General features: G+C 46.2%; 1 protein-coding gene across 1 annotated transcript in view; it reads left to right on the top strand.

The window, feature by feature from the left end:
- The window catches only part of GALNT9 (polypeptide N-acetylgalactosaminyltransferase 9), a 665915-nt gene that overhangs the window by 107171 nt on the left and 532654 nt on the right, over positions 1 to 26090 (top strand). Inside the window, exon 2 of the mRNA XM_069215248.1 lies at positions 13206 to 13386. Within this exon, the coding sequence (XP_069071349.1) occupies positions 13206 to 13386 (181 nt within the window). The remainder of the gene's footprint in view (positions 1 to 13205; positions 13387 to 26090) is intronic.

The following is a 26090-nucleotide window of genomic DNA, read 5'->3' as shown; positions in this document are numbered from 1 at the left end:
TGTAGCCTAGCCACGTGGTGCTTGTAATCGTGAAGGCGTAATGTAGCATCAGCCTTTGCATGTTCCGCGCGCGTTTCCTTCAGAGCCATATATGGCGTTTCATTGCGGGCGACTGCGTTTTCTAGTGCTCTTAGTTTCTTCTCCAGCTTGCTAACCTCTGCGTGGAGTGTGCACCTCACCCCCCATGTAGTGGAAATACAATGTCCACGGATCACCACTTTGTGTGCGTCCCACTCCATTGCTCTTAGTTTTGTGGTGCCGGTGTTTAATTCCCAATACTGTTTTAGCGCTGTTCTCAGTGAGTCTGTAAATGCAGGGTCGTGTAAGGCTTTCACTTGTAGCCTCCACGTTGGGATAGCCTGGTGCTTCCTGCCCCAGTCCAAAACTATTTTAAGCGGTGAGTGATCTGATAGTGTCTTGGCTAGGTATTCTATTCCACTGGTCCCTGTGCAGATCTCCTGGGTGGCCCACATCAAGTCTATCCTGGTGTGTACCTTATGTGGTGCTGACTAAAATGAATATTCCCTATGTCGTGGGTGTTTCATGCGCCATATGTCATGGAGGCTCATGTTACTAGCCCATGTCGATAATGGGCGGCTGAGGTGTCTACTGACTGTTGAATGTGTGGGGCGATTTGACCTGTCCAATGCTGGATCTGGCGTGCAGTTGAAGTCACCTCCCCAGATGGCGGGTGTTTCAGGATTCGTTAATAACGCTGGAGTGAGTGTGCTCAGGAACTCAGGCAGTGCGCTATTGGGAGCATATACCCCTATAATTGACAACTGTTTGCCGTCCAGCTTACCCTCCACTACCACATACCTGCCCTCGTGATCTATCTTGTGTGATGTTTGGATAAAGGGGACATTTCCTGCTTTTCATATGAGTACCCCCCTCGCAAAGGTTGAATAGGATGTGCCCACAATCTGACCTCCCCATTTACTGCGTAGATCCTGCAGGTCTGGGTCCCGCAGGTGAGTCTCTTGTAGGATTGCAATATGTGTGCCATGGCGTTTGAGTCGTGTGTGCACCCTGGACCTTTTGCCCGGAGTCCCCACTTCCCTGACGTTCCAGGTGACTATGTCATATTTGTATGTGCTATGGGCTGTGGATTGGGCCATATTCAATTTGTGAGTGAATGTCTTGCTCCCCGGATCCCGGGAAGGCCCATTGGGTCTCCTCCGCCCCCGTCGCCCCCGCGGGCGGGCCCCCCACCTCCGGGCACCTGTCCAGTGTTGTGAGCAGACCGGTAGTGCACAAACTAATAGTTACCCTCTTTCCCTCCCCAACTGGATCCCAACCCCAACTGTGAACTTGGAACAGGCTACACACCCATTTTAGGTGCGGGCTAAGGTGTATCCGTATGGATGTCTGCGGGGGAGCAATAATACTATCCGGATGCGGCTCATTTTAAGGGCTCGCATCCTTCTGCAGACACGGTCCGCAGTTAGCTTGGGGCACTCCCAGGGCACGGCCATCCGCCCGCCCCACCCCCCGCCCCGCGCCTCCAGCCGCGCACAATATGAATAAAGGACTTAACCTGCAAGGATACATAAGTTCAGGTGATGTGACCACCCACTTCAGGAGGAAGTCGCAAAGTTCAGTTCTGTACTCCGGCTGTGGCGGTTGGTCCCCCTTGGGGGGATAGATCAGTAGTGTTTGTTCAGAGTGTCTCTGCGGACCTGGGGGTGAACTCCGGGCCCCTCAATGCCTCCGTTAATGTAGAGTCCGAACTGATTGAGTCAGATTCCGAGCCTTCCACTGGTTGGGTCCTGAGCGTCTCAAAGGAATTCTGTGTTAGTAGGGGGGTTTCTTTAAGGGCCCTGGCTCTCTCCTCTGCAGCCTGTTCCACCGTGGGTTGACCCCTGGCGTGCCTCTTGGACCGTTTCCTAGGTTTCGTCATTGACCAGTTCTCGTCGGTACCGGCTGCCTCGCGGGGTTGGGTGATTCCTTTGGCATGCATCCACATCCAGGCATCTTCCGGTGAGGTGAACACATGGGTGCGATCATCTGTTATTACACGTAATTTAGCGGGGAACATTAATGGGTATTTTATGTCATGTTCCCGGAGGCGTTGTTTAACTTGGGTGAAGGAGTTACGTTGCCTTTGCACTTCCTGAGTGAAGTCTGGATAAGCGTGAACAGTCGAGTCCTCATACCTGTATGGGCCTTTGCTGCGGAACTGTTGGAGTATCGTATCCCGGTCCCTGAAGTTTAGAAACCTAGCTATCAACGATCTCGGTGGTTGGCCCGGTGTCGGGGGGCGTCCGGGGATCCTGTATGCTCTTTCCACTGAGAAGAATTTGGATGGGGTTCCATTCAGGACCTCTTTAATTAACCAATGTTCCAGCAGGAGCTCTGAGCTTTGATCCAGTGATTTTTCAGGAAAACCAAGAAACCGTATGTTGTTGCGGCGGGATCTGCCCTCCGCCTCCTCTGCTCTTCTCAGCAGTGACTTTACTTCTGCATCTAGGCGGAGAATTTGTTTTTGGTTATCCGCTACTGTGGGGGCCAGTTCACTTAGCGCCGCCTCCGTTGTCTTCACTTTATCGGATAGTTTGCTATGGTCTACTCTGAGGATGTTCAGATCTTGCGATACCGTGTCTATCCTGGTCTCCAGTGAGGTTTTAGTGTCCATGATTGCTTGCAGTACTTTCTCGAATTGCGAGGAATGGGACATGAGCGTGGACTCCAACGACTGCAGAGATGGCGTATGCTGCTGATCTCCGGGTGCCTGGCCTTGTGTGTTCCGATCCTGGTTTTTAGCTGATTTGGGCCTTCCGGCCATTTTGACTTATCTGTTGCGGCCTGATTCCTCCTAGAATCACGCGCTCACCTACTTTCTCTGGGCCCTGCAAGCGAGGAGGGCATATATATCCCCGCAGGGCCACGTCGGTGCAGACCACAGTTTTTGAAGTTTCGGCCCTGCTGGTGGTCCTCTAAGTGAGATCTTATTCAGGTGGTCTGGTATCTCCCGTCGCTAGGTCCACACGCGTGCCTCGGGCCCCCGGTCGGCAGCCAGCTCCAGGCTCTAGGTCCTCTTTCGGTATGGAGTAGAGGAGTGGCGTTCCCAAGTGTATTCGCTTAGTGTGTTGCGGGCTCGCACAGTTCTTTAAGCACTGTTCCACCCTGTGGAGCAGGTCGGCGCCATTTAACAGAGGATATGGCTTAGCTTGATCCGGACCGACCCTGCGCGAACCACGTCTGTGGTGGCTTCGATATCCAGCTGCAGGTCCAGAGACGACTCCCGGGACAGGCGCCCCACGCCATCAGGCACGAGATAGGGAGGCACCTCCAGTGGCCCACGTCAGGATTCGTCTCCCGTCCTTTATCCCCCCTCGTGGGCGGGAGGGGGTAGTCGGTGCAAGGCGAAGGCAATGGCTTCCAATTCCCCTTGCGGCGGTCTCCGCAGGCGCCGTACACCCGTCTCACCGTCAGGGCCTCCAAGTCTGGCGCAGAATCCCAGCTCAGGGGGAGACGGCGCCAGCGGTCTCCCGAAGAGGGCGCGCCCGCCGCGGCCGAGCTCACAGCCGCCCAACAGGTCTCGTAGCCATGTGTAGCATCTAGGGGGTCCAGGGAGCGGGTCCCGACCCGCTCGTGAAACGATTTCACCCCTGGCCTGTTGTTGTGGTCCCACAGGGCCTTTCGCGGAGGGGGAGGCGCGTCTCTCTGCTCGTCTCAAGCCGCGGTGGGGGCACCCATCCAGGGCCCCCGCAGTCCCCGCCGTTAGCTCGCCGCTACTCCACGGAGCCCCCCCGCGCCTGGTGGGGGGGGGGAAACTCCAGTGGCCGATAGGCGGGCGAGGAGGGGGGGGCCACCCAGGGCGGAACCGAGGCAAAATATGGGCTTATCGCCCTCACGAGGTGGGCCGCTCCCGCTTCCGCGCACCCACCTCTCTTCCAGTCTTCAGTGCGGCGTCCAGCCCGGCACGGCCGGCAAAATGGCGGGCGCAGCTCTCAGCTCCATTCCGCTCCACGGCAGCCCCTCCGCTCGGCCGCCCGATCACGCCCGGAGCCGCCAGCGAGGGGAAAGCAGCCCCAGAAGCGGATCCCGGCACAGGGATGTTACAGCGGCGCCCCAGGAGCGCCCCGCAGATATTTGTGTGGCGAAACCGAGAGGAGCGCTTAATCAAGCGTCCTTCCCGGTCGCCATCTTGGCTCCGCCCCCCAATAATGACATAATGATATAGGTTAGATTCCTTATGATATTAATTTTAGCACTACCAATGAGATGACTACAATGTAGGAATCATTTAATTATTGGTAGGAGTATGTTTTGTCTAATGTCTGTGTGCTTTTATGAGTTGTTATTTATTGGTGTACCTTTTGGAAAGTGATAGGCACTGGATTTAGTGCGTGAGTCAACGTTTGAATGGCAGGTGTGTGAGTTATGGATTGCTTGGCTAACCATAGATGGCCAATTTGAATGGCTATTAAGTTTTGTTTTGCTAGCATATTTTTAGCTACTACTTAATAGTTCCTACTTACAAATTCCTTTAAATTATTCCCTTCCTGTTGGACTTTTTTGGTTATGCACGGTCATCCCCAATCTTTTTCTGACCTGTTGCTGTTGGCTTTTGAACTCTGAGCACTTTACCACTGCTAACCAGTGATAAGGTGCATATGCTCTCTGTGTAAATTGTATTTTTGATTGGTTTATCCATGACTGGCATTTTTGATTTACTAGTAAGTCCCTAGTAAAGTGCACTGAAGGTGCCAGGGCCTGTAAATCAAATGCTACTAGTGGGCCCGCAGCACTGGTTGTGCCACCCACATAAGTAGCTCTGTAATCATGTCTCAGACCTGCCACTGCAGTGTCTGTGTGTGCAGTTTTAACTGTAAATTCGACTTGGCAAGTGTACCCATTTGCCAGGCCTAAACTTTCCCTTTTCTTACATGTCAGACACCCCTAAGGTAGACCCTAGGTAGCCCCAAGGGCAGGGTGCAGTGTATGGTTAAGGTAGGACATATAGGCCCTCATTCTGACCTTGGCGGTCTTTTCGCAAGACCGCCGAGTTACCGCCGCGGTGAAGATCGCCGACCGCGGCGGTATGCCGCTGTGCGCATTCTGACCGCTGGGAGCGTTCCGCCGGAAAACCGCCAGCAGCCACACTGGCGGTCGGCGGGAAAGTGGAGACTGGTCAACCTCCACCGCCACGCCAGCAGAACACCGCCCACAGAATTATGACCCACATTTCTGTGTGGCGGTCTTCTGTTGGCGGTCTTCTGTTGGCGGTCACCTCCCCATGGCTCCTGTCACCTCCCGGAGGACCAACGCACAAGGTAAGTTGATCGTCCGTGAGGGGAGGGGGTGGGGGGGTGTTGTGTGATGTGTGCGTGCATGGGGGTGTGCGTGGGAGTGTGTAGAGGGGGTGTGTGAGTGCGTGCATGCGGGCGGGGAGTGCTGCTGTGCCTATGGGCAATGTGTGTAGTTCGGCGGGTGCGCATGTCGGCATGTATGTGTGCGGGTATGTGTCCCCGTTGTGTATGTGTGTGTGTAGGGGGTGTGTATGTGTGCATGTAGGGGGTGTGTGCATGTCGGGGTGCGTGTATGTGCATGTCGGGGTGGGGGTGGGGAGGGGGTTCGTACCACCTCTGGGGGGTGGCAGGGGGGTGGAGGGTGTGGGGGGAGGACTCGGGGGGGCAGTGGGGGGTGGGGGAGACCCCTATCAGTGCCAGGGAAGGAATTCCCTGGCCCCGATAGTGCCTACCGCCATGGTTCGCATGGCGGTTCCCGAACGCCAGAAACCGCGGCGGTAAGCAGGGTCATGATACCGTTGGCGGTCTTGGGTCGACCGCCGGACCGGAGTGCGCAGACTCCAGCCCGTCGGTCATGACCGCCGTGGCTGTCGGAGTGGGGAAGTGGCGGTCGGTTGCGGCGGTGACCGCCGCGGTCAGAATGCCATTTTTAATACCGCCGGTCTGTTCGCGGTCCGACCGCCGTCTCTCCGCCGACCGCCAAGGTCAGAATGAGGGCCATAGTAATGTGTTTTAAATGTCCAGTCAGTGAAATATTGCTAAATTTGTTTTTCACTGTTGCAAGGCCTGTCCCTCTCATAGGTTAACATGGGGGCTACCTTTAAATCTGATTAAAGTGTAGATTTCCTTTGGGAGCGGATGGACATGTGGAGTTTGGGGTCTCTGAGCTCACAATTCAAAAATACATCTTTGAGTAAAGTTGATTTAAAGATTGTGTGCTTGAAAATGCCACTTTTACAAAGTGAGCATTTTCTTGCTTATACCCTTTCTGTGACTCTGCCTGTTTGTGGATTCCCAGTCTGGGTCAGTTTGACAGTTGGGCTGGCTGCACCTCACACTAGACAGTGACGCAAAGGGAGCCGGGGTGTAGCCTGCTTATCCTGATGAGCCATCTGTGATAGGAAGGAGGGGAGGAGTGGTCACTCACACCTGAAAGGGCTGTGCCTGCCCTCACACAATGCAGTATCCAACCCCCTGGTGAGTGTCTGGGGCCTGGCCTGGACAAGGCAGGATTTCACATTCAAAAGAGACTTTACTTTGAAGTAGGCCTACTTCAAAGGAGAAATTGGGTATAAGAAGGGCACCCAAAACCACAGACTTTAGAACACTTCTGGAAAGAAGAGGAACCTCTGCCTGGAGAAGAGCTGAAGAGCTGAGGAAGAAGAGCTGCCCAGCCTGTGACTGTGTTTTGTGGAGCTATCCTGCAGTTGCTGCTTCTGCCAGAGTAAGAGGGCAAAGACTGGACTTTGTGTGCCTTCCATCTTGAGAAGAACTCTCCAAGGGCTTGATTTAGAGCTTGCCTCCTGTTGTTTGAAGTCTCAGGGACAGCAAAGACTTCTCTCTGTCAGCACCTGGAGTCTCTAGAGAGACTCCTACTCTGCCCTGTGGTGCCCATCCAGTTCCTGGGACCCTGGAAGGAGAAGCTGGAAGCCTAAAAAAAAGGAAATCCACGCACAGAGCACCGTGCGGGGAAAAGATAGACGCAACTCCGATCTGCGGCTGAAGAAATGACACGCCGCTGGCTCCGCAGCTGAAAATCGACGCTCACCAGAAACGCGACCGAAGAATCGACGCACGGAGCAGGAGAAACGACGCGCATCATCGCTGACAGAGGCTGGGAGATCGCAACCCGCGCTGTGTGGTTTTCGGATCATCGTGCGGCTGGATTTCCGACACAAGTACTGCTGGGCGTGTAAAAACAACGCAAAGCCTGCCCGGACCCGAGAGTGCTGACCGGATCGACGCATCAGTCTCCTGCGGAGAGAAGAAACAACGCACCCGACCCGTTGAAAGGAGAAACGACGCAAGGTCCCGCTCGTGAGTGCAATTGACGCATCGCAAGCCCTTTTTGACGCACACTCGCCCGTGCGGGGTTATTTTTGACACACCCAAGGTACTTTTTCATGCTATAAGTGTTAGTGTGTGTTTAAAACTACTTAAAGACTCTTTTTGCATTTTTATTGATAACTTGACTTGTGTATTGTGGACTTTTGTCGTTTTGATCCTGTTTTGTTTAGATATATATTTCCTATTTTTCTAAACCTGTGTTGTATCATTTTGTAGTGTTTTCATTAAGTTACTGTGTGTGTTGGTACAAATACTTTACACCTAGCACTCTGAAGTTAAGCCTACTGCTCGTGCCAAGCTACCAAGGCAGTAAGCAGGGGTTAGCTGAGGGTGATTCTCTTTTACCCTGACTAGAGTGAGGGTCCTTGCTTGGACATGGGGTAACCTGACTGCCAACCAAAGACCCCATTTCTAACACTTCCTCACTGCGAACCACTTTTGGCTGTGCACAGCAGGCATTGGCCACAGGCCCTGGCCTTTCCTTAGGGTCTGGAGCCTACCCACTGTTGGTGCTCAACCATCACTGTGCACAGCCTTTGACTTAAGGCCAGGTCGTAAACGCAACCCACCACTTAGTGCCCATGGTATTTCTGTAGCCAAGTGGGGACTTACCCCTTTTATGTTTTTTTTTAAATGTTCCATTTTTTAGGTGGCGTTCATGAACCTCAAAGTAGGTTAGGAAACCCCTCGTGACTTTTTGGCTCTTGTTTGAACCCCCACAGAGTTTGTGACAGATGGTCAGCTAAAGTTCAGAAGTCCTTGCTGCAAGGTTTACGAAACCTATAGCAGGGTTCACAAATGTCAGAGCTTAGTCCCGCTGCCACTCATGGCTTTTTTCTTTACTTTCAGGGCACAAGGACCAAGCCCCACATTCTCTAGTGACAGCCACTACCTCTAAGACTCTAAGTTACAGCCAGCTAATCAGAGGACTCAGGTTCACGGACCCACATTTGGGTGCTGATCTGGATTGAAGACTTACCCAAAATCCAGTCTGAGTCTTCCATTGCGTGGGTAACTGTTTCTGGAAGCCAAAATGTCATCCCCACACTGAAATATGTGGTAGGAAAGTGCCTTTGAGAAGCTGCCACCTCAGGAGGAAAACGTCAACAGCATGAAACTCTCCTTGCAGGGTTTAGACTTGAAAAGAAAACCAGAATCTGAATTCAATATGGCGCCATTCAATATGGCGCCGGACTAGGACACCGCAATACCGATGCAGGATCAATCACGGGTCACCCTAACACTACAGGACCGATTATTCTCAATGACCTCTAAAATGGACTCTATTTGCTGAACAATATTAGCCTTGAAATAGCCCCAGGTGAACCCACCACAAGGGGGCGAAACACGTGTTGGCTGTTCCTCTACATGTCAAAGAAACTTTTTATCAAAAAGACATCAACAAGTGTTCTTGATCTCCAGGCCATATGAACATTAATAGATGTACTCGGACTCAATGTTTTGACTCGATGTATCATTTCCTGACTACAAATTGTGACATTACTGCAACTTTGATATTTCGCAATATAAGTGGGTTCTCAACCTTCTTTTATCTCAAACCTCTGACCTGGGGTAAACTGGTCCACACCCCTTTTAGACAACCCACTATATAACAAAGGATTAGGCATTCTCTAGGAAGGGAGAAGTGGACCTTATTAACTCCTTCTTGGAATAGGAATTCCAATAGTGGAACTCTTCAGAAGTAAGGTCAGGATCAGCAAGCAGGGGAGAGGAGAAACAGTTTTCTTGTGCCACGCCCTCCAACCATAGTGAAGTCCTTATATAGGAAAGGGACAGGAAAATTCACTTACTTCAAATATCACACAACAGGAAACTCAAATGGTTGGGAAAACTGAAAGGAATAAAGGAAGAAACCGCCATGATGAGGCAAGGAAAGAAACAGGAACAAAAACTGGAACCGGATTGGCTGTAGGGCATCTTCAAAAGATAGCTGCAAAACCTCAGGCAGGTGATTTTGATGCTGAGGGGCAAGAAGCAGCTTCTAAGAGTGCAGGAGCAGTGCTTAATTTGTGCTTGTTGTTGGGGCTTATTCTTCTGCCTCAAGCATTTGCTGCAAGCAAAAGACACGTATGGGAAAGACAGAGGATTAGAAAAATGAAAAAGCGTCATAAAGGGAGAAAGCTGCAAGATCAGCTGAAAGGGCAGGGGGTGGCCGTAAATGGATTGAAGAGGCCCAAGATGGCTTCAAGATTACGCTGCCTTAGTATTCAGTGCTGGCAGATTTAATTACAGCAGCCTCGTGTTTAAGAGGAGGGCTTTGAGCACCGGCACCTTTTAATTTACAAATTAAGCACTGTGCAGGAGGACAAGAGAAGGCAGCCCGAGGTGAGTGAAACTCAAAGCCTGCAGTGCCAGGCTTCATGCAATGTTTCCTGAGATCCGGGAACCGGAGAACCATTCAAGGCACTCAGTCAGTCGAGATGCCACAATTTCAACAGGTGCACAAACCGAACTGGCTCAAATGGTACTGAATGAATTTACATCAAATCAAGCAAAGAAACTCCCTTTTCTTCGATAAAGTTGTACTTCCATGCAAAGTTTGGATTAGCAAGAGCAAACATGTCTATGGAAGTTAATATGGAGACAGTTATTTTTTCTGGCTGCCTCCCCTTAAATTCTCACTGCCTTGACAGAGCTGCAAGAAACTTGCCATGCTGAGCACAAATCAGGTTACTTTTCTGAAGTCAAATTTTATTCAGATTTGTCGAATGGTGCCAAAGTTATACAGAATACAAAAAAGCCTTATCACTTGAAGCTCTGTACTAACCATAACTAGACAGGCGATTTCTCCACCTCAGTAATGTATACATATACATTTGATGTGAAGGTGGCCTGTAGGCAGCTACAGGAGGAGAGTGAAAGGGGGGAGCTATGCGAGCAGAGATTCCTTGGGGTTTTTAACACTGGCCTGAAGATTTAAGAATTTTTGGACTCAAGTCCAAGAGATCACAGAAGTCTATGAAGGCATCAGTGGCGGTGCACGTTGATTGTGCAGTTTGTGAACTGATTAAATCATGGAATTGTGACCTTAGAGCAGGAGTCTCCAACCTTTTCCATGACAGGAGATACTTTTGGTCAATGAATATCACCCTGAGCTACTCATGAATATTATCACTGTTACATTATGACTAGGCATGAGTGAAATTTAAGTTAGACCAGCGTAATTTTGAGGTACACTAAAAATTATAGCACGTCATGTAATTAAATTGCACTGGAGTGCTGGATAAATACAAACAGACAGATGCTAACACCCGTTGTTTGCAGCAGTTTTTTGTGTGTGCTTTTTTTGTGAAAACTATCCTAACATCAAAAAGTAACAAGCGGACACATTTTGCGCTAAAATATAGTGCCAAATGATGGATTCGCATTTCAGTAATTATTTGTCCTTTTACATATGAAAGCAAATTAGACCATGTCCAATAAGATTCCAGGACAGACCTTCCCTTGTAAGATCACCAATGTGGATCACTCCTTGCAGCCCTCCCCCCACTAAAGCAAATCTACTCTTGCTCCTTCTGTCATTCGTTCATGGCCGAGTGTTAATTTACACACTGTGATTGACACAATGAGGTACACAACATGATCTCTATTCAATGCTGATGCTCTGCGAGGGAAAGCATGTGTTCATGTTGCAGATCATCCAACTGCAGCAGACTGTCAGTATGTGTTTGTGTTAGTGTGGAGACCTGACATTGGTTGTTCTGGCTGGGACTCCAAAGGCCTGAAAATGTGACTCACTAGCTCCTTCAATGTGCCCAGACTCTCCCCTTTCACCTACTGGTGTGGGCTTCCACGAGCTACTTCCAGGAAGCTGGCGAGCTACTAGTAGCTCACGAGCTACTGGTTGGAGACCCCTGCCTTCGAGTGACAGAAGATGTCAGTGGTGAGTGTTTATTCACTGAACCAAGTAGTACATTTAGTACAATAAATTGTCATTATTCTAGGACACAGTGAGCATGGCCTGGATATTTTTCACCTTGTAGGAGTATGTGCAAGTTTTTCTGCTACCATTATTTGTGATGTAAACTTCTCTTGACACCATGGAGGGAGACAATGATTCTGCCATGAACTATATGTGGAAATAGTTTGGCTTTTGGGTTATGACTATTCATTTTGGGGCAGATATAACTGTTTATACCTTCAACTGTATATGTTTAACGTACTTATACGTTTTCTCAGCCATTCCTCGTCATCCAGTTGTCTGTTATTGTGTTATTCACATTTTAAATTTATTCGCTACAGAACACATTATGCGGTAGTGGGTCAGCCCACTTTAGCCACTGGCCAGCTTCACTGTGAGTGATGGCATTCTACCTTTTCACAAGCAGCACATTCACACAGAAAGTGGCTCCATGTCATTTAGTGCCAGGGACTGGTACATCAATGTGTGTTTCCTGAAACCAAAAAACATATTTCTCCTTTTAGCCGCTGTATTTTTTTAAATTAAATTGCAAGGTCTCAGAGCCTTCCCCAACTATAACGTTTTGCACAAAACATGGCAAAGTAAAATACATATTGATAAAGCCAAAAGGCTGGCTGTCAACATTAGATCTATTGGCTTTGCCGATGTTTATTAATATTTGTACAGAGTGAATCATCGAGTTTTGTAGTGTGATGGGCCAGTCAATCAGTTGTAAATTGAGCTCTTGAAAGTATTTTAGGAACTTTACACTTGATGTAGGATTATTTTACCCATTGCCGGAGGAGTGTCTCTTTGTACAATGTCATAGGGTGAGGGGTGTGTGATATAGCTTCTTGTGATGTCAACAGGGTTCCATATTCTTGGAAGTAATCAGGTTCAAAAGTTGTTCAATTGCACTTCCCATGACACCATTGTGAGTTTAAGGTGGTTTATGTCACTTCTATTATGGCAGTAGGTATTAGGCTTGGTTCACTGGGGTGTAGCTGCAATGAGTGCAGCAGAGGCAGTAGTATTGGAGTCAAGGGGTGACAGGGCTCACCCCCCTCCAGTTTTGGCCACGTGTTACTTTGGAAAACAGTGCCCAGATGACCCATTTTCCTTGCAAACATTGAAACCCATGGCACCCTTGTTATATCACTCTTGGTTTGACCTACTTCCTCTCATGAAACTAGAGGGTTAAAGGCTGATGATGTCACTTCTATTGTGTCTATGACTTCTTGCAGCCATGTTTGTTCATCAAGTGTTGGAAGCACCTCTTTGCCTTAAGGAAAGTCCTTAAGACTTCCTTGTTTCATTAGTTTTACATTATTGAGTAGATCTGTCCCAGTTATTTATGTCTGATACTATTGTCCATATCTAGCACAAGGAAGCCATTGAGTGGTGCACACCAAGCTCTTTAAGCAATAAAATAAAATTTAATTCTTAGTGTCCATCAAAAAGTTCTGCTCCCCCGACTTTATATCTGATCCTACTCGATTAATGAACCCATTGATTGGTGCTATTTGTCCCACGCCTATGAGTGCGCACTACGACTCCATGAGGTTTGTCCTTCTCAAGTGTTGGACCCACTGACTAGTGTTATATGTACCACGTCTACAAGCGTACACTCAGACTCCAGTAGTTCTGTCACATGTACAATACTCAGTTTTGTTTTTGCTTTTCCTCACTGTTTTTAACTATTTTATGAATTGCATGGATTACTTCTTTTGTTTTCAGTAATAGTCTTAAATTTGGTATGAACCCTTTAAGAAAGCTCATGACCCATCTAAACTTAAGGTAATGTTTTACTCTAAAATGCAATTGATAATGAAGAAAGGTTTTTAATTATTAAGTATCAAGATATTGCAAAGCTCAGTTTCCAGCATAGCAAAGTGTTTTAGAATTTTACATAAACATATCCCCTTCACTGATCTTTTTCTGCCTCTGTTTTGTGTCCCCAGGGTTGGCCAAACCCATGGGCCTGGTGGAAGGACCTGGAGGTCTGGGACAAGGTGGGATGGCTGCCACATTAAGAGAAGACAGCCATGAATTGGAAGCCAAGTTTGAGGAGTATGGCTATAATGCCCAGCTTAGCGATCGGATATCCCTGGACCGATCAATTCCTGACTACCGACCCAAAAAGTGAGCTCACTGATTACTAATTTTTGTGCTATTGTTTGGGGGCGGTCTATGCTCCCAAGATTGTGTTGGAAGTTGCACTGGACTACGTGCTGACATAATGACAAATAATTGTGAAATTTCTCTGCTATATCAAGACACCATAAATGTTCATCTAGTCACATTTCTATTTCAAATGTCTTTAAAAAATATGACAATCTAGGCTTATACTCTCCTTAAAATGTGGCATTTTCATATTGTCTGTACTTTACTGTGCTTTCAAAAAGACATGTTCACATTTGTGCTTTGGCAAGAAACTAAACCAGCATTCATCTTCAACAACTTCACCATGTTGGTCAAACTTTAAAATCAATAGTGTGTGAAAAATAACCAAAGGCTGTGGGCTTTGCAGAGAAAGAGACCTGTGGTATCTACTTGCAGGAAACATTTTGCAAAAAAACATACTTGTCCCATCAACCTTTTTGTGCTGAAAATTGTACCTACTAGCAACATGTTTCGACTTTAAAATAGTTTGCTGGGTAATTTATAATGTCGTACACCCTTACGTTTAAGGGATGTTGCCAGAATATTGTAACTAAACTAACGTCTGATAGATATATTGGCCCTCATTACAAGTCTAGGACTACCAGACTCACAGTGGCGGTCTGACCTCCACTGAAGTGGTGGTCTGACCGCTTAGGCGGCGGTCAGACCGCCACATTAGGACCATGACAAAAGTGCCAACGTCGGACCGCTGGCACCGCCAGTTTCCCTTCACAGGAGGGGCTGGTGGTGCCGACGGTCCTAATCCACCAGGGCAGTGCTGCATGCAGCGCCCTGGGGATTACGAGTCCCCTCTTCGCCAGCTTTTGCAAGCTGGTAGCACTGCCATATAAAAGCTGGCAGAGATGGGGTGCAAGGGGCCCCTTGGGGGCCCCTGCACTGCCCATGCACTTGGCATGGGCAGTGCAGGGGCCCCCATGAACAGCTCTGTTGCGCTTTTCACTGTCTGCCTAGCAGACAGTGAAAAGCGCGACGGGTGCTGTTGCACCCTACACACCGCAAAATTGCTGCCGGCTCAATGTTGTGGACTGTTTCCCGCTGACCCAGTGGAGAATTCGTCATAGGGGCCCCAGGAAGGTCACCGCAGTGGTGGTGACCTGACCACGGTAGTTTGGCAGGTTGCCTTTTCTACCTGCCAAACTCGTAATGAGGGCCACTGTGTCCTAAACATCTTATACAGAATATCACCCCATTGGAGTTAATAATGGAAAATTTACACTCAGTCAAATATATTTTTGTAAACAATATTAGGGACATGGCATTAGTGTCAGACAATATTTTTGTTGATAATATCCTGATATAGACCTAATCTAAATAACATTTGTTTATATTGTAGATACTGTTAAAATATGTATGATATTATATCAGTCTTAGATGAACATTAACAGTGCTCTCACTTTTCTGGCATAATGACATCAGCCAGTCATTGCAATGTCACAGTGTGGACTCTACCATTTAATTATGGCACCTCGGCTTTATTTTGAGTAATTGACACAAGCTGGCCAAAGAAAGCTGGTTTCAGTCGTGTACTCCTTTGAGGTGTATCATGATTATGAAATAACTTAGTACCAAAAAGAAGCTCAATGTTTTTAAGAAAATAAAATAGTCATTTGAAACATGTTTTTAAATAAACAGGTTATGTGACAAAATGTATAAGAATATGTAGAATTAAGGTAGGCTGACCAGGCCTCTTTTAGAGGATTTAGACTTTGATATTTCGCACAGGAAGTCCTGCATGGGTGGAGTAACAGAAAAGGTATTTGTGCTCATAAATTACATAATTACATGTAAGACCACAAACGGTTGTCTTTAGAGTTGACGTCCTCAAATCCTGATTCATAGAATCAACATTTCTGGCATTCCCAACCCAAAACTCCATCCTTGACTATGGAAATTCCACCAGTGCAGCAGACCTTCTGCTGGGGCATGATGAAGGCTTGGAATGGGACATGTGTCTATCCAGGGGTCAGACTCGAAAGGCATTGGAAATGTAGTGGACACTTACAGAGTCAAAACATTTTGCGGACTCATTAACATTTGCATTGGAGCAGATAACTCTGATGCTAAAGTCAATGCTGGACTAAGTGTGAAAAAAAGTGTGGAAAATGTATGTATTTGTGCGTGAGTATGGTAATTTTATAGCACACACCTAGCCAAGAGGAAGCGGTGCTTTACATAGTCAAAGAGATGCATAAAGTCACTAAGTGGTAGGCGAGGTAGCTGGTTGTGGACGGTTAATGCATTGTGTTGCAGTGTTCCTTAACGATGTTAGTCTTCAACTCCTTCCTGAAGTGAAGCAGCATTGAAGCAGCCCAAATGGACAGAGCAATGTTGTACCAGATCCTGGGTGCACAGATGGAAAAGACCTGCAGTCTTCAAATTAAATCAAATCAGCATTTATAGACCGCAACTACTCACCCGTAAGAGTCTCAAGGCACGAGGGGGTTTGTCCCCTGTGCTTCAGTTGAAGAGACAGGTTTTAAGGCCCTTCCTGAGTTGGGGTAGCAATTGTGACTGCTTGAGGCGCAGGTGCAGGGTGTTAAAACTCTTTGCTGCGAGGTAGGTGAAGGATCTTCCTCCAGCTGAGGTCTTCCACATGCGGGGTACGGTGGCTAGTGCCTGTTGAGTGGAACGGAGAGGTCTGGTGGGGGAGTAGAAGGTGGTGCGGTGGTTGAGGTAGGTGGGTCCTAGGTTCTGGGGGCCTTGTATGTGTGGATGAGTAGTTTGAAGTTAATTGTTTTCTCAATAGGAAGCCAGTGAAGGTCTCTTAGGTGATTGGTGATGTGTTAGTGGCGGCGAACGTCCAGGATGACTGTGGGGAAGGCGTTTTGGATGTGCTGTAGTTTCTTCAGATTCTTCTGGGTGGTGCCAGCGTAGAGGGCGTTGCCATAGTTGAGTCTGCTGGTAACCAGGGCATGGGTTACAATTCTGCAGCAGTCCCTTGGGATCCATTTTGGGATCTTCCGGAGAAGTCGGAGTGTGTGGAAACAGGAGCATGGGACTGAGTTGGCTTTGCGGGTCATGGTGAGCGATGAGTCCAGGATGGAACCGAGGTTGCGTGTATGATTTGTTGGGGTGGTGGGGGTGCCGAGGGTGGCTGGCCAGCAGGAGTTGCCCCAGGCTGATGTGGAGGGCCCCAGGATGAGGATCTCTGTCTTGTCAGAGTTGAGCTTGAGGCAGCAACGGCTTCCATCACATTGTACAAAGTTCTTCTTGGCAGTTGTGGGGTCTTCAGTCTTGTGTTTTTTTTCTTTTTTACACCTCCTAGGCTGTAGTCTGAACGTGTATGTGGATGTACGTGGATGTGTGTGTACCAAGAACCGCCAGAGATGTTGAGCTTGTCTGCATGATAAGCAGGAATGCTGGTCGTGATGGCTTTTTAAATGCTACAGCTGGATTTGAAGATGGTGTGGGCTGGCAAGAAGAGGGAATGGAGATCTATCAGGGTGGGGTTGATCTGATCATATTTTTTCTGTCCCTGGATGTGACATACTGTGGCATGTAATATGGTCCTAAGTAGTGTCATTGTGGATTCAGAGAGGACATGGAATAGGGCATTATCACTATCCAGATGTGAGAGTACCAGGGCTTGTACCACATCTTTGCAGTGGACTAGGGAAATCTTTGCATCTGCATGGAAAAATGTTTTCCGTGCAGGGAAAATAAGGAAATAAAATTAAATGTATAGTTATACGTTTCCCCAACATTTACTGCTGCAGATGTTCCTCAGTGACAAACATGGGGTCGCTGAGTAGGGAAGTATGAGTAACTGGCCAATAGTGTAATCAGGCAGCGCCTGAAGGGCCGGTCCGACAGGTAAATGTGTGGGCCAGTATTTCAGCAGTTTGTGGGCCTGTTTTATTACCAGCTGGGCCAGTTTTTCTGTTGATTTCCCTGATATTAAAACAAAGATTGCCTGCAGCAAGCTGAAACCCATGCACTCTCCCATATCTCGCAAAACACGTACACAGCATGTCTTTACAAGTTCAAAACTGTCCTCGTTTGCAAACATGGACCACTTTTTTAGCTATCTAATTCAATAATGAGGGCCACTGTTAGTTTGGTGCCCGGGCCCATTACCTGTCCCAGTCAAACCCTGTGGAAAAATCTGCATAGATTTCCATGTGTCCTTCTCATTTTCAAAAAAATCTGATTTTTACTAAAATCACATTAAGATGGTAAGGCTTTATAGATTTCTGTATTTTTTCTGACTTTTTGTAAATCATACTCCCTCATCAAGATCAGAAAAATAGAAAGACAGAACTGAGTAAAAGAAAGGGGGTCCCAGATTACCCAAAGTAACTATGGGTTGAAGTTCCTTTCGACCAAAGCAATCAGAACATTAACATTATGGTTAACCATTCCCTCTCTGAAATAAAACTAGAACAATATTTAAAACATTTCGTCTTACTGTGGAATCCTGACCTCGTTCTGTTTTTAGCAATCAGCACTTTGCATTGTGGGACGTGTAGTTTCACTTTTTCCAATTCATGTTTACAATCCCAGTATGCAAAATGCGGTTGGCTTAAAAATGGGGACTGGTTGAAGGTGTCCTCCATAATTTAAGGATTATTGCAACAATGTATATCGTGTGAAGTTGGATGTTCCAAATTTGACACTCAACTAAACTTAAACCTCCAGCATGGCACTGTCCCTGCAGATTGGGACTCTACAAAGCTACAAAACTGCTGAGGTTTGGAACACCCTGTTGGTTTAGTAATGAGTTCAACCAAGAAGCAGACAGGTCCATACAAAGATGGGAAGCGCTTTGATGCCTGAAAAGAACAGGAGGTGCAAGAAAGAGTCAGGGAGCAGCCGTTCCATTCCTTGATGCTCCTGTCAGAGTCACAGAGGCTACCAGGAAGGGTCAAGGCTTGCATAAGCTCTTCACTGCTCATATGACATGAGGCACATGATGCTTCGATACAGTATCATGATTCTGTACGCACTACCAGAGAGGCTGTCATTGTTCAATATTTTTACTGCTGATACACAGTGACATCAAGCGAGGTCTGAACTCAGACTTAGAGGAAGATAACACTCTTGTTGTGATGTCACAAGAGAGTGATGTTTTATATCTCTTTAGTTCTGATGTCACAATTCTCTGATTGGTTACATAAACACCTGGCATCACAAAGCTCTCCTAGATAACATGGATTCACATCCTGCTTACCAGAGAGTTGCTGGTGGCAACATTTATTAAACAAAGTTGATTGATTCTATGGCCCTCATTGCAAGATGGCAGATATATGAGCTGGGGTCGAGCCAGTGATAGGTATTTGTCCACAGAATGGGGAGTACCAGTGCAGACTCAAAATTACTGGGTCAACCTGTTGTCCCAGGTTCCAGGGGCACATGTACCGGCAAATACTATGCGCTTTAAAGAAGTGGTAAATGAGAGCGGGGACCAGTGTGGGTCTGGGGGTGGAGGCAGAGAGCAGAGATGTCATCCAGGGCGAGGAGATGCTGTGATCTGGTTTGGGGGCCTTATAGGGGTGTAGGTGAGGTCAGGCTGAATCTCTGCTTGCAAAGCCCCCCACCCCCACCATCCAGATCTATTTGATCAGGAGTGGAGACACTGGACCACTCAGAGTCTGGCGAAGCAATATCCCCCACCAGGATCATCACTCCATCATACTGGAATGGATCTGATCCCCCTGCACCTACATTGGAGATCCCTGCCTGAAATCATGTTTTCAATTGGTCAAATGAAAACAAAACGTAGAATAAAGGCAAAGTGAAAGTGCATGAGAAAAGGGAGAAGCTATGCAGAACAGCAATATAGACTAGAGTTTGTGGGAAAGAAAGTGCAGGAGGAGGATGGCTACCACCCCATTGGTCGGTTTATAGCTGTGGGTACCATGCAATGATAGCTAGAGGGTAATCAGAGCTTGTGATGGTTGCAGACTCTGCTATCTGAGGGTGCCGCTAGTCATAATTTGAAATGTATGTCTGCAAGAGGAATTTGACTATTATCACTCCTCTAAAATTCCAGTTCACTTCTGCAATTCCTACCCTAAAATCCGTGATATTTTGCCTCCAATCTTTCTTACTGATTCTCAGATTTCTAAAGATTTTCCCCCAGCGTTCCAAACTTCAGTTTGCAAATGTGAGCACATCTTTAGGATAATGCTTGAATTAAATGTGTTTTAATTAGCATTATCAGGCATCAGTTGAGTTGACTAGGCCAAAGTTACCCTGCATGGACATACATTTTATAGTGACAGAAAAGAAGTGGGCTTTTAAGTGACTTGAAGGAGTTTCCTACGTGCATGTTTCTCTTCTGTGCATTTCGTTTTCAGAAAACGAGCGAAATAGAATTCATTTAATGGTGCTGTTTACTTTTCAATGTGAAACCTATTAATTAGTGCTCATCAAGAAATGCAGTCATGCATAGAATGTTTCTGTATTTGTAACAAGCTCACAGCACTGTGACACTGCTCCGAGTCATTCATCAGTTGCACTGTCTATTGTTTTTATTTGTTGCATAAATGTCATGATATTTTCTTTATCTCTTATGTACACCTCATTATAGTATGCATGGAAGTAGGTGTTCCTAAATGTTTCTTATTTGACATATTTTCTTGAAAAGCTATTGGTTTATATGTGTGTGATTTTATTACTATTGCCCTAGTATGTCAAATCGCACCATGTCTTTCACTGCCTGGAACCCATGGAATGTGACCTTTTTGGGATGTGTGCCAGACTTATTCACCTTTCTGTCTGAGCAGTCTCCATGTCATTTTCCTTGTTGATTTATACTTGGACTTTTTGCTTGCTTTCTCTCAGGTCAGACTCCATGTTGGTCTGTCTGTTATATATATTCAAACTTCTCTTGCTTTACAAATTGTGTGGCGTCTGTCTGATGATTTATGCTTAGACTTACCTTCACTTCCGAACTGAGCAGATTCCATGTTAGTCCTCTTGGTGAACTAACGTTGGTTCTGGCTATTTACTTGCTTTGCAGGCAGAGCTTATTTTGGTCCTCTCGCATTTCCATTACTTGATGCATTATTGATGCTGATTTGAATTAGACTAAGTGCTTTTTGCTTTCTTTCATGATGCTTTAATTTGAGTGAACCTTCATCATTTTGACTTTAACTTTTGTCCTTTAATGGGTTCTTTTAATTACACAAGGGCCTTCCTCATGAGAGACTTACACGGCCCTGGTCCTGCATCTCTACCCTTTTAATTTATTAATTAAAAGAGTTGACATAACACTGTAATTTCCCACAGTTTTAATATAAATGTAACTGTAAAATGTGTCACCTGCAGGGATTTAAATTACAATTTAGAATTTCCAGGAATAGAGCTGAAATTCCAAGAAGTGTAAATTGCATATTTTGGACACTTTCATGCTATCTTTTTAGGCCTCAACAGCCTCTGGTTAATCAAAGAAATTCAGAAATATAAAATGCATAAATTTAGTCATGCATAGGGGAATTTTGAGTCTGCCCCTTCATCCATTAGTCTGTTCAACTATCATTCACATGTTGCTTCTCCCATCACTGCACCGAGTATGGTGCAATTAATCAGTCAATTATAGTCATTGACTATTTTGCACTGTAAGGGATGATATTTTTCCTTCTCAATGTTCATTTTTACCTAAAAAGAAATGCACTTCTGTGCCAGGACTGCTGGACCAACACTTTACTTCACCAATGCTTTTCTTCAATTTCCATTATTTATCCTTTTTCACGTTTTGTCGTCATTCTTGTGTTTTTAAACTATGTCTTGGAGTTGAAGTCTTTCAAAGTCAGTAGTAACTTTACTTTGTGCCAAAAAGATTCGTATTTTCCTTTGATGTCTATGAAAACTAAAAGTACCTTCTAGAAAAATTCTTAGAACAGCTGCCTGCTAGGAAGCACTCCCACTAGCCTATGAAAATTAGATACAATGGTTAATTTTTATTTTAACACTTTATTGCAAGCATATGAACACCACACTTAGTAGTACATTTTTCTTTTTCTCTTTATTTTGCAATAAAAAATAAAATAATAATAGCCTTTCTACTAGCTTACCGCTTCCAACCATGTTGACAATTCCAGTGTTTGTTCCTTTTGTATCTGGATTTTGTGTCTAAATCTTGAAAATGGCATTTATTTGAGAGCAGACCTGGTGGATGCCCCAAGAAACTGAACCATTTTTAGGAATACTTTGCATCTAATCCTTAATCGCCCATCAAGGACCTCATTGGGAGTTTACTGGAGCATTCTTCCTGGATGGGATACTGCTCTGCCCATTCCAACATGCCCAATGTCTCAGGCATAGAATTGATGATTCTGTAAAGCTGAACCTGGGAATCTTTGCCCCAGGGGTACTGGATCCAGGTGATGCAGGGGCAGTGGATAACTGCTGTGCCCAGGCAATGCCCGTCCTGCTCCAAGATGGTGTTAAATGGATACAGATCTGGGGCCATTAGTTTTCACGGAATGGATACAAAATCCACACAGATTTGGAGAGAGTATTTCCGGATTCACTTATTATTACAAAATCAAGGTGGAATAACTTAAAATCACCATTCCTTCCTGCATCCTGGACACTTCCTTAGAGCACTTTATTTTTAGGTTGAGCGCGCAAGCGCTCTGGCCTGTTGCAATCTATCTGTGGGCTTTTAACCACGCCCACCACATGCTTATCACTATCACTCGTTCCTGGGCTTGCCGTTCAAAAATCCTTTGTTATCATTGATAAATGCTTTATGTGTGTCCCTCCTTGGGGCACTTTTTTTTACCACCTTGGCCATCGACCCTGTTACATGGATAATTGCATGTTTGCCAATACGTTTGACTGCGAGCTTACTTCTTTTTCCTTTTGTGTTTCTCCTTCGCGCTTGCACTCATGCTCATGTGCCCATGGCGCTTTGAATCGGCTCACTTTTGTCAACTGTTTTACTTTTCATTTTCAATTTATGTGGCAAGAAAAGTCCAGTTAGGAATTCACAACACTAATAGCTCTAACTCGAGCAAACGCGAGACCCATTGCATTGCAAATGCTTGTTTCCTCTTTCAACGTCTGAACGTCCGCCAAAATCATCTAAGGTTTGGAGAGTGTATGGAGTGTAATGGGTGTCTTGCAACTTGCAAACGTCTCCCAGGTAAAAAGGGCACTTTAGAATTCATGACGTCACCTCCGTAATGCTAATGAGCATCAGGAGTATCCATTGTCAGGTGTAGACACATGTGTTGCAAACACTCGTACAGGTTTATGTTGTGACCTCAGCTCTAACTGGGAAGTGCATTCCTGCAGTTTACAGTCGCCGATTGGCCAGGCTCCCGAAAGCCTTTGCGCCAATCTGTCCCTGCGCCGAAAGCCATTCGCTTTTCCTTCAGACGCTTCAGAGAAACAAAAGAAATGCTTCTCGGGGGCTTTGAGGAATAATTAATGGTGCATGCTTCACTGCAGCTCACCAGTAAGTGCTTTTTAATGAACTGCTGAAAGCATACAGTGTTGTTCATATGTGCGGCTCCTGGAGCCAGCATTAGGGAGCTGTCAGAGTGTCTGTGGGAATCAGGAGCCTCATTGGGCTGTCTAAGGTCAGACTTCTGTCCAGGGACAGGACTCTCTAACGAAATGCTTCCCAGAACCGAGCATCCCCTTATGTTCTGCACTATTACACTGAGTGACCGCTGTGTTAACTTGACCATTGTGTCATTACATCTACCTGACCATTGCATCATTACAACGACTAGACAGTTACATCAATCTGACTGTTACATCGACTTGACCATTACATCCACCTGAAAATTATATCAGTGCATCAACTTCACCGTTACATTGACTTGACCATTACATTGACCTGAACATTTCATTATTACACCGACCTGACCTTTATATCAACTTGACCATTACATCCACCTGGCCATTGCATCATTACATTGACCTGACCTTTATATCAACTTGACCATTACATCCACCTGGCCATTGCATCATTACATTGACCTGACCTTTAGATCGACTTGACCATTTCATCGACCTGGCCATTGCATCATTACATTGACCTGACCTTTAGATCGACTTGACCATTACATCCACCTGGCCATTGCATCATTACATTGACCTGACCTTTAGATCGACTTGACCATTTCATCGACCTGACCATTATATCATTACATCGATCTGACCATGACATCGACTTGACCATCACATCGACCTGTGAATTACATTGACTTTACCATTACATCAACCTTGACTATTACACCGATCTGACCAGTACCTCGATTTCCTATCATCGCAACTTGGCTCCTGTAACCTCATTGTTGGAACTTCATTTACTGCAGTAACTCTGCTTAATCGAAGCTTCGCTCGCAACCCGGGTAAGCATCAAATAGAAAACCTGAAGGCCCTGAAAAAGGATAGGCTCTTGATGGTACTGAAACTACCGCTTGCAGATGCAGTCAATATCCACTCCTATGAACACAATGTAAACACACGGTGCCTTCTCTCTTGCTCGAAAGTCCAGTCACTCTGTTTTTGGCATTAAACCTTCTGAGAGTATATGCTTATCAAGAACAGGTCTCCAGAGACACAGTTGCTTTGTTCAGCTCTGGGTGTTAAGTGTCAGCTTCACACCAAGTTCAGTCAGTCAGTCATAAAACTCTATTTAATTCGATTATCATTAATTATGGTGTACACATGCACTAACCAGTTTCTATCAAAAGTCACAAAAAATATCTTAATGATGGAAAATGACAATATTATGTTTTGTAAAAACAGATATCCTAAGGAGGTAAAAACCCATACAGAGCATTAAAATAGTCTTAGACATAATCAAATACTTTCTAAGCGGGGAATGATAACTATGCATATGAGGTATCCCAATATACTAAGATTAAACATAGAGTTTTTGTATTGTCAATGCTCCTCTTATGAAATTTAAAACTGCATAATAAATTTCAGAAGACTCGAGCAAATGCAAATAATTAAAACCTTCTCTATACGAACACGGGTGATATGCCCTCAAAATAGGCCACAAAAATGTTGTTCTCACAGATTTATATAAAATGCACAAAACAATTTCAAATGCATTGTAGATTGACTGAACCAATTATTTCAAGGACATGGATTGAAATTAGCAGAACATCCACATTCACCAAAAAATGAACAATGTCCAAGCGGAACCTCGTTAAATAAAATCTGTATTGGGAGTTCAGAAATAAAGGTAAATAGAACTGCAATTGATTATTAGAGAAGCTTGCATTACCCAGGCTCCATGAACTTTGCTTACTTACTAATTGTTGGTGGAATAAACTTGCCCTTGAGAGATATGTAGACCTAATTATAAGTTCGGCTTGAGAAGGTATGTTAAGGGGCTTATCAAAAAACTCACTTAACCCTAACTCCCCAAAAACGTGTTTGAAGTATCCTAACCAAGGGATCTTCTCAGTCTTTGTCACAGTAAGACAGTCTGAAATAATAGATCTCGAAAAATCTAGTTCAGCGGAGAGCTCACTGGGACCCCCTCTTCCATCAGACAGCTGCCAATGAGGTCAAAATCTTCACTCATAATTGTATGCAGGGGGGCCTGCATATCTAACGTTTCCCATTTATCCCTTAAACCTTTACTCGGATTATACCAAATTGAGGGACCAATATTTTTCACCAAACCTACTCTTAGGAATAGATTAACACGCGCCACTAAAGGGCTTCGGTCACTAGCACAACTTGTTACAATTGTAAAATCCCAAATAAGAAATATAAAAGTTCTAGAAATTAACATTAATCAATCGGGCTCACACGACATCACCCACATAAATCGGACAATGATGAATGCGAGCATCAACTCAAGCGCTTAAAGGAGTCAACTCATTCGAAATCAAGATACCATTCAACGCCTTCCCATACATCGGATGGGTGAAATGTGCCCTTTTTTGGTTATCCTTGTTTCCCACCCCATATACACGAGTCTCACTCAAAGTGTACAGTTAAAATCCCCAAACCATAAAAGACAAAGAGGGTCATTCTGACCCTGGCGGCCGGTGGCCGCCAGGGCCACCGACCACGGGAGCACCGCCAACAGGCTGGCGGTGCTCCAATGAGCATTCTGACCGCGGCGGTTCAGCCGCGGTCAGAAGCGGAAAGTCAGCGGTCTCCCGCTGACTTTCCGCTGCTCATTGGAATCCTCCATGGCTGCGGAGCGCGCTCCGCAGCCATGAGGATTCTGACCCCCCCTACCGCCATCCAGTTCATGGCGGGAAAGCCGCCATGAACAGGATGGCGGTAGGGGGGGTCGCGGGGCCCCTGGGGCCCCCTGCCGTGCCCATGCCAATGGCATGGGCACGGCAGGGGCCCCCGTAAGAGGGCCCCAAAATGTATTTCACTGTCTGCCTTGCAGACAGTGAAATACGCGACGGGTGCAGTAGCACCCGTCGCACCTTCCAACTCCGCGGCTCGATTACGAGCCGGCATCCTCGTGGGAAGGTCGTTTTCCCCTGGGCTGGCGGGCGGTTTAACTGGAACGCCCGCCAGCCCAGGGGAAAACTCGTAATACCCGCCGCGGTCTTTTGACCGCGGCGCGGTAATTTGGAGGGCGGGATCCTGGCGGGCGGCCTCCGCCGCCCGCCAGGGTCATAATGAGGCCCATAGTGGATGTATAGAGAAAGTTACTTTTCAAATTTCCTCTTGCAGGTTATCCGCCACCTGTGAATTAAGGTGCTCAAATATGT

Source organism: Pleurodeles waltl, chromosome 11, assembly GCF_031143425.1.
Source record: "Pleurodeles waltl isolate 20211129_DDA chromosome 11, aPleWal1.hap1.20221129, whole genome shotgun sequence".
Classification (NCBI taxonomy): domain Eukaryota; kingdom Metazoa; phylum Chordata; class Amphibia; order Caudata; family Salamandridae; genus Pleurodeles; species Pleurodeles waltl.
This window is presented reverse-complemented; position numbering and strand designations above follow the sequence as displayed.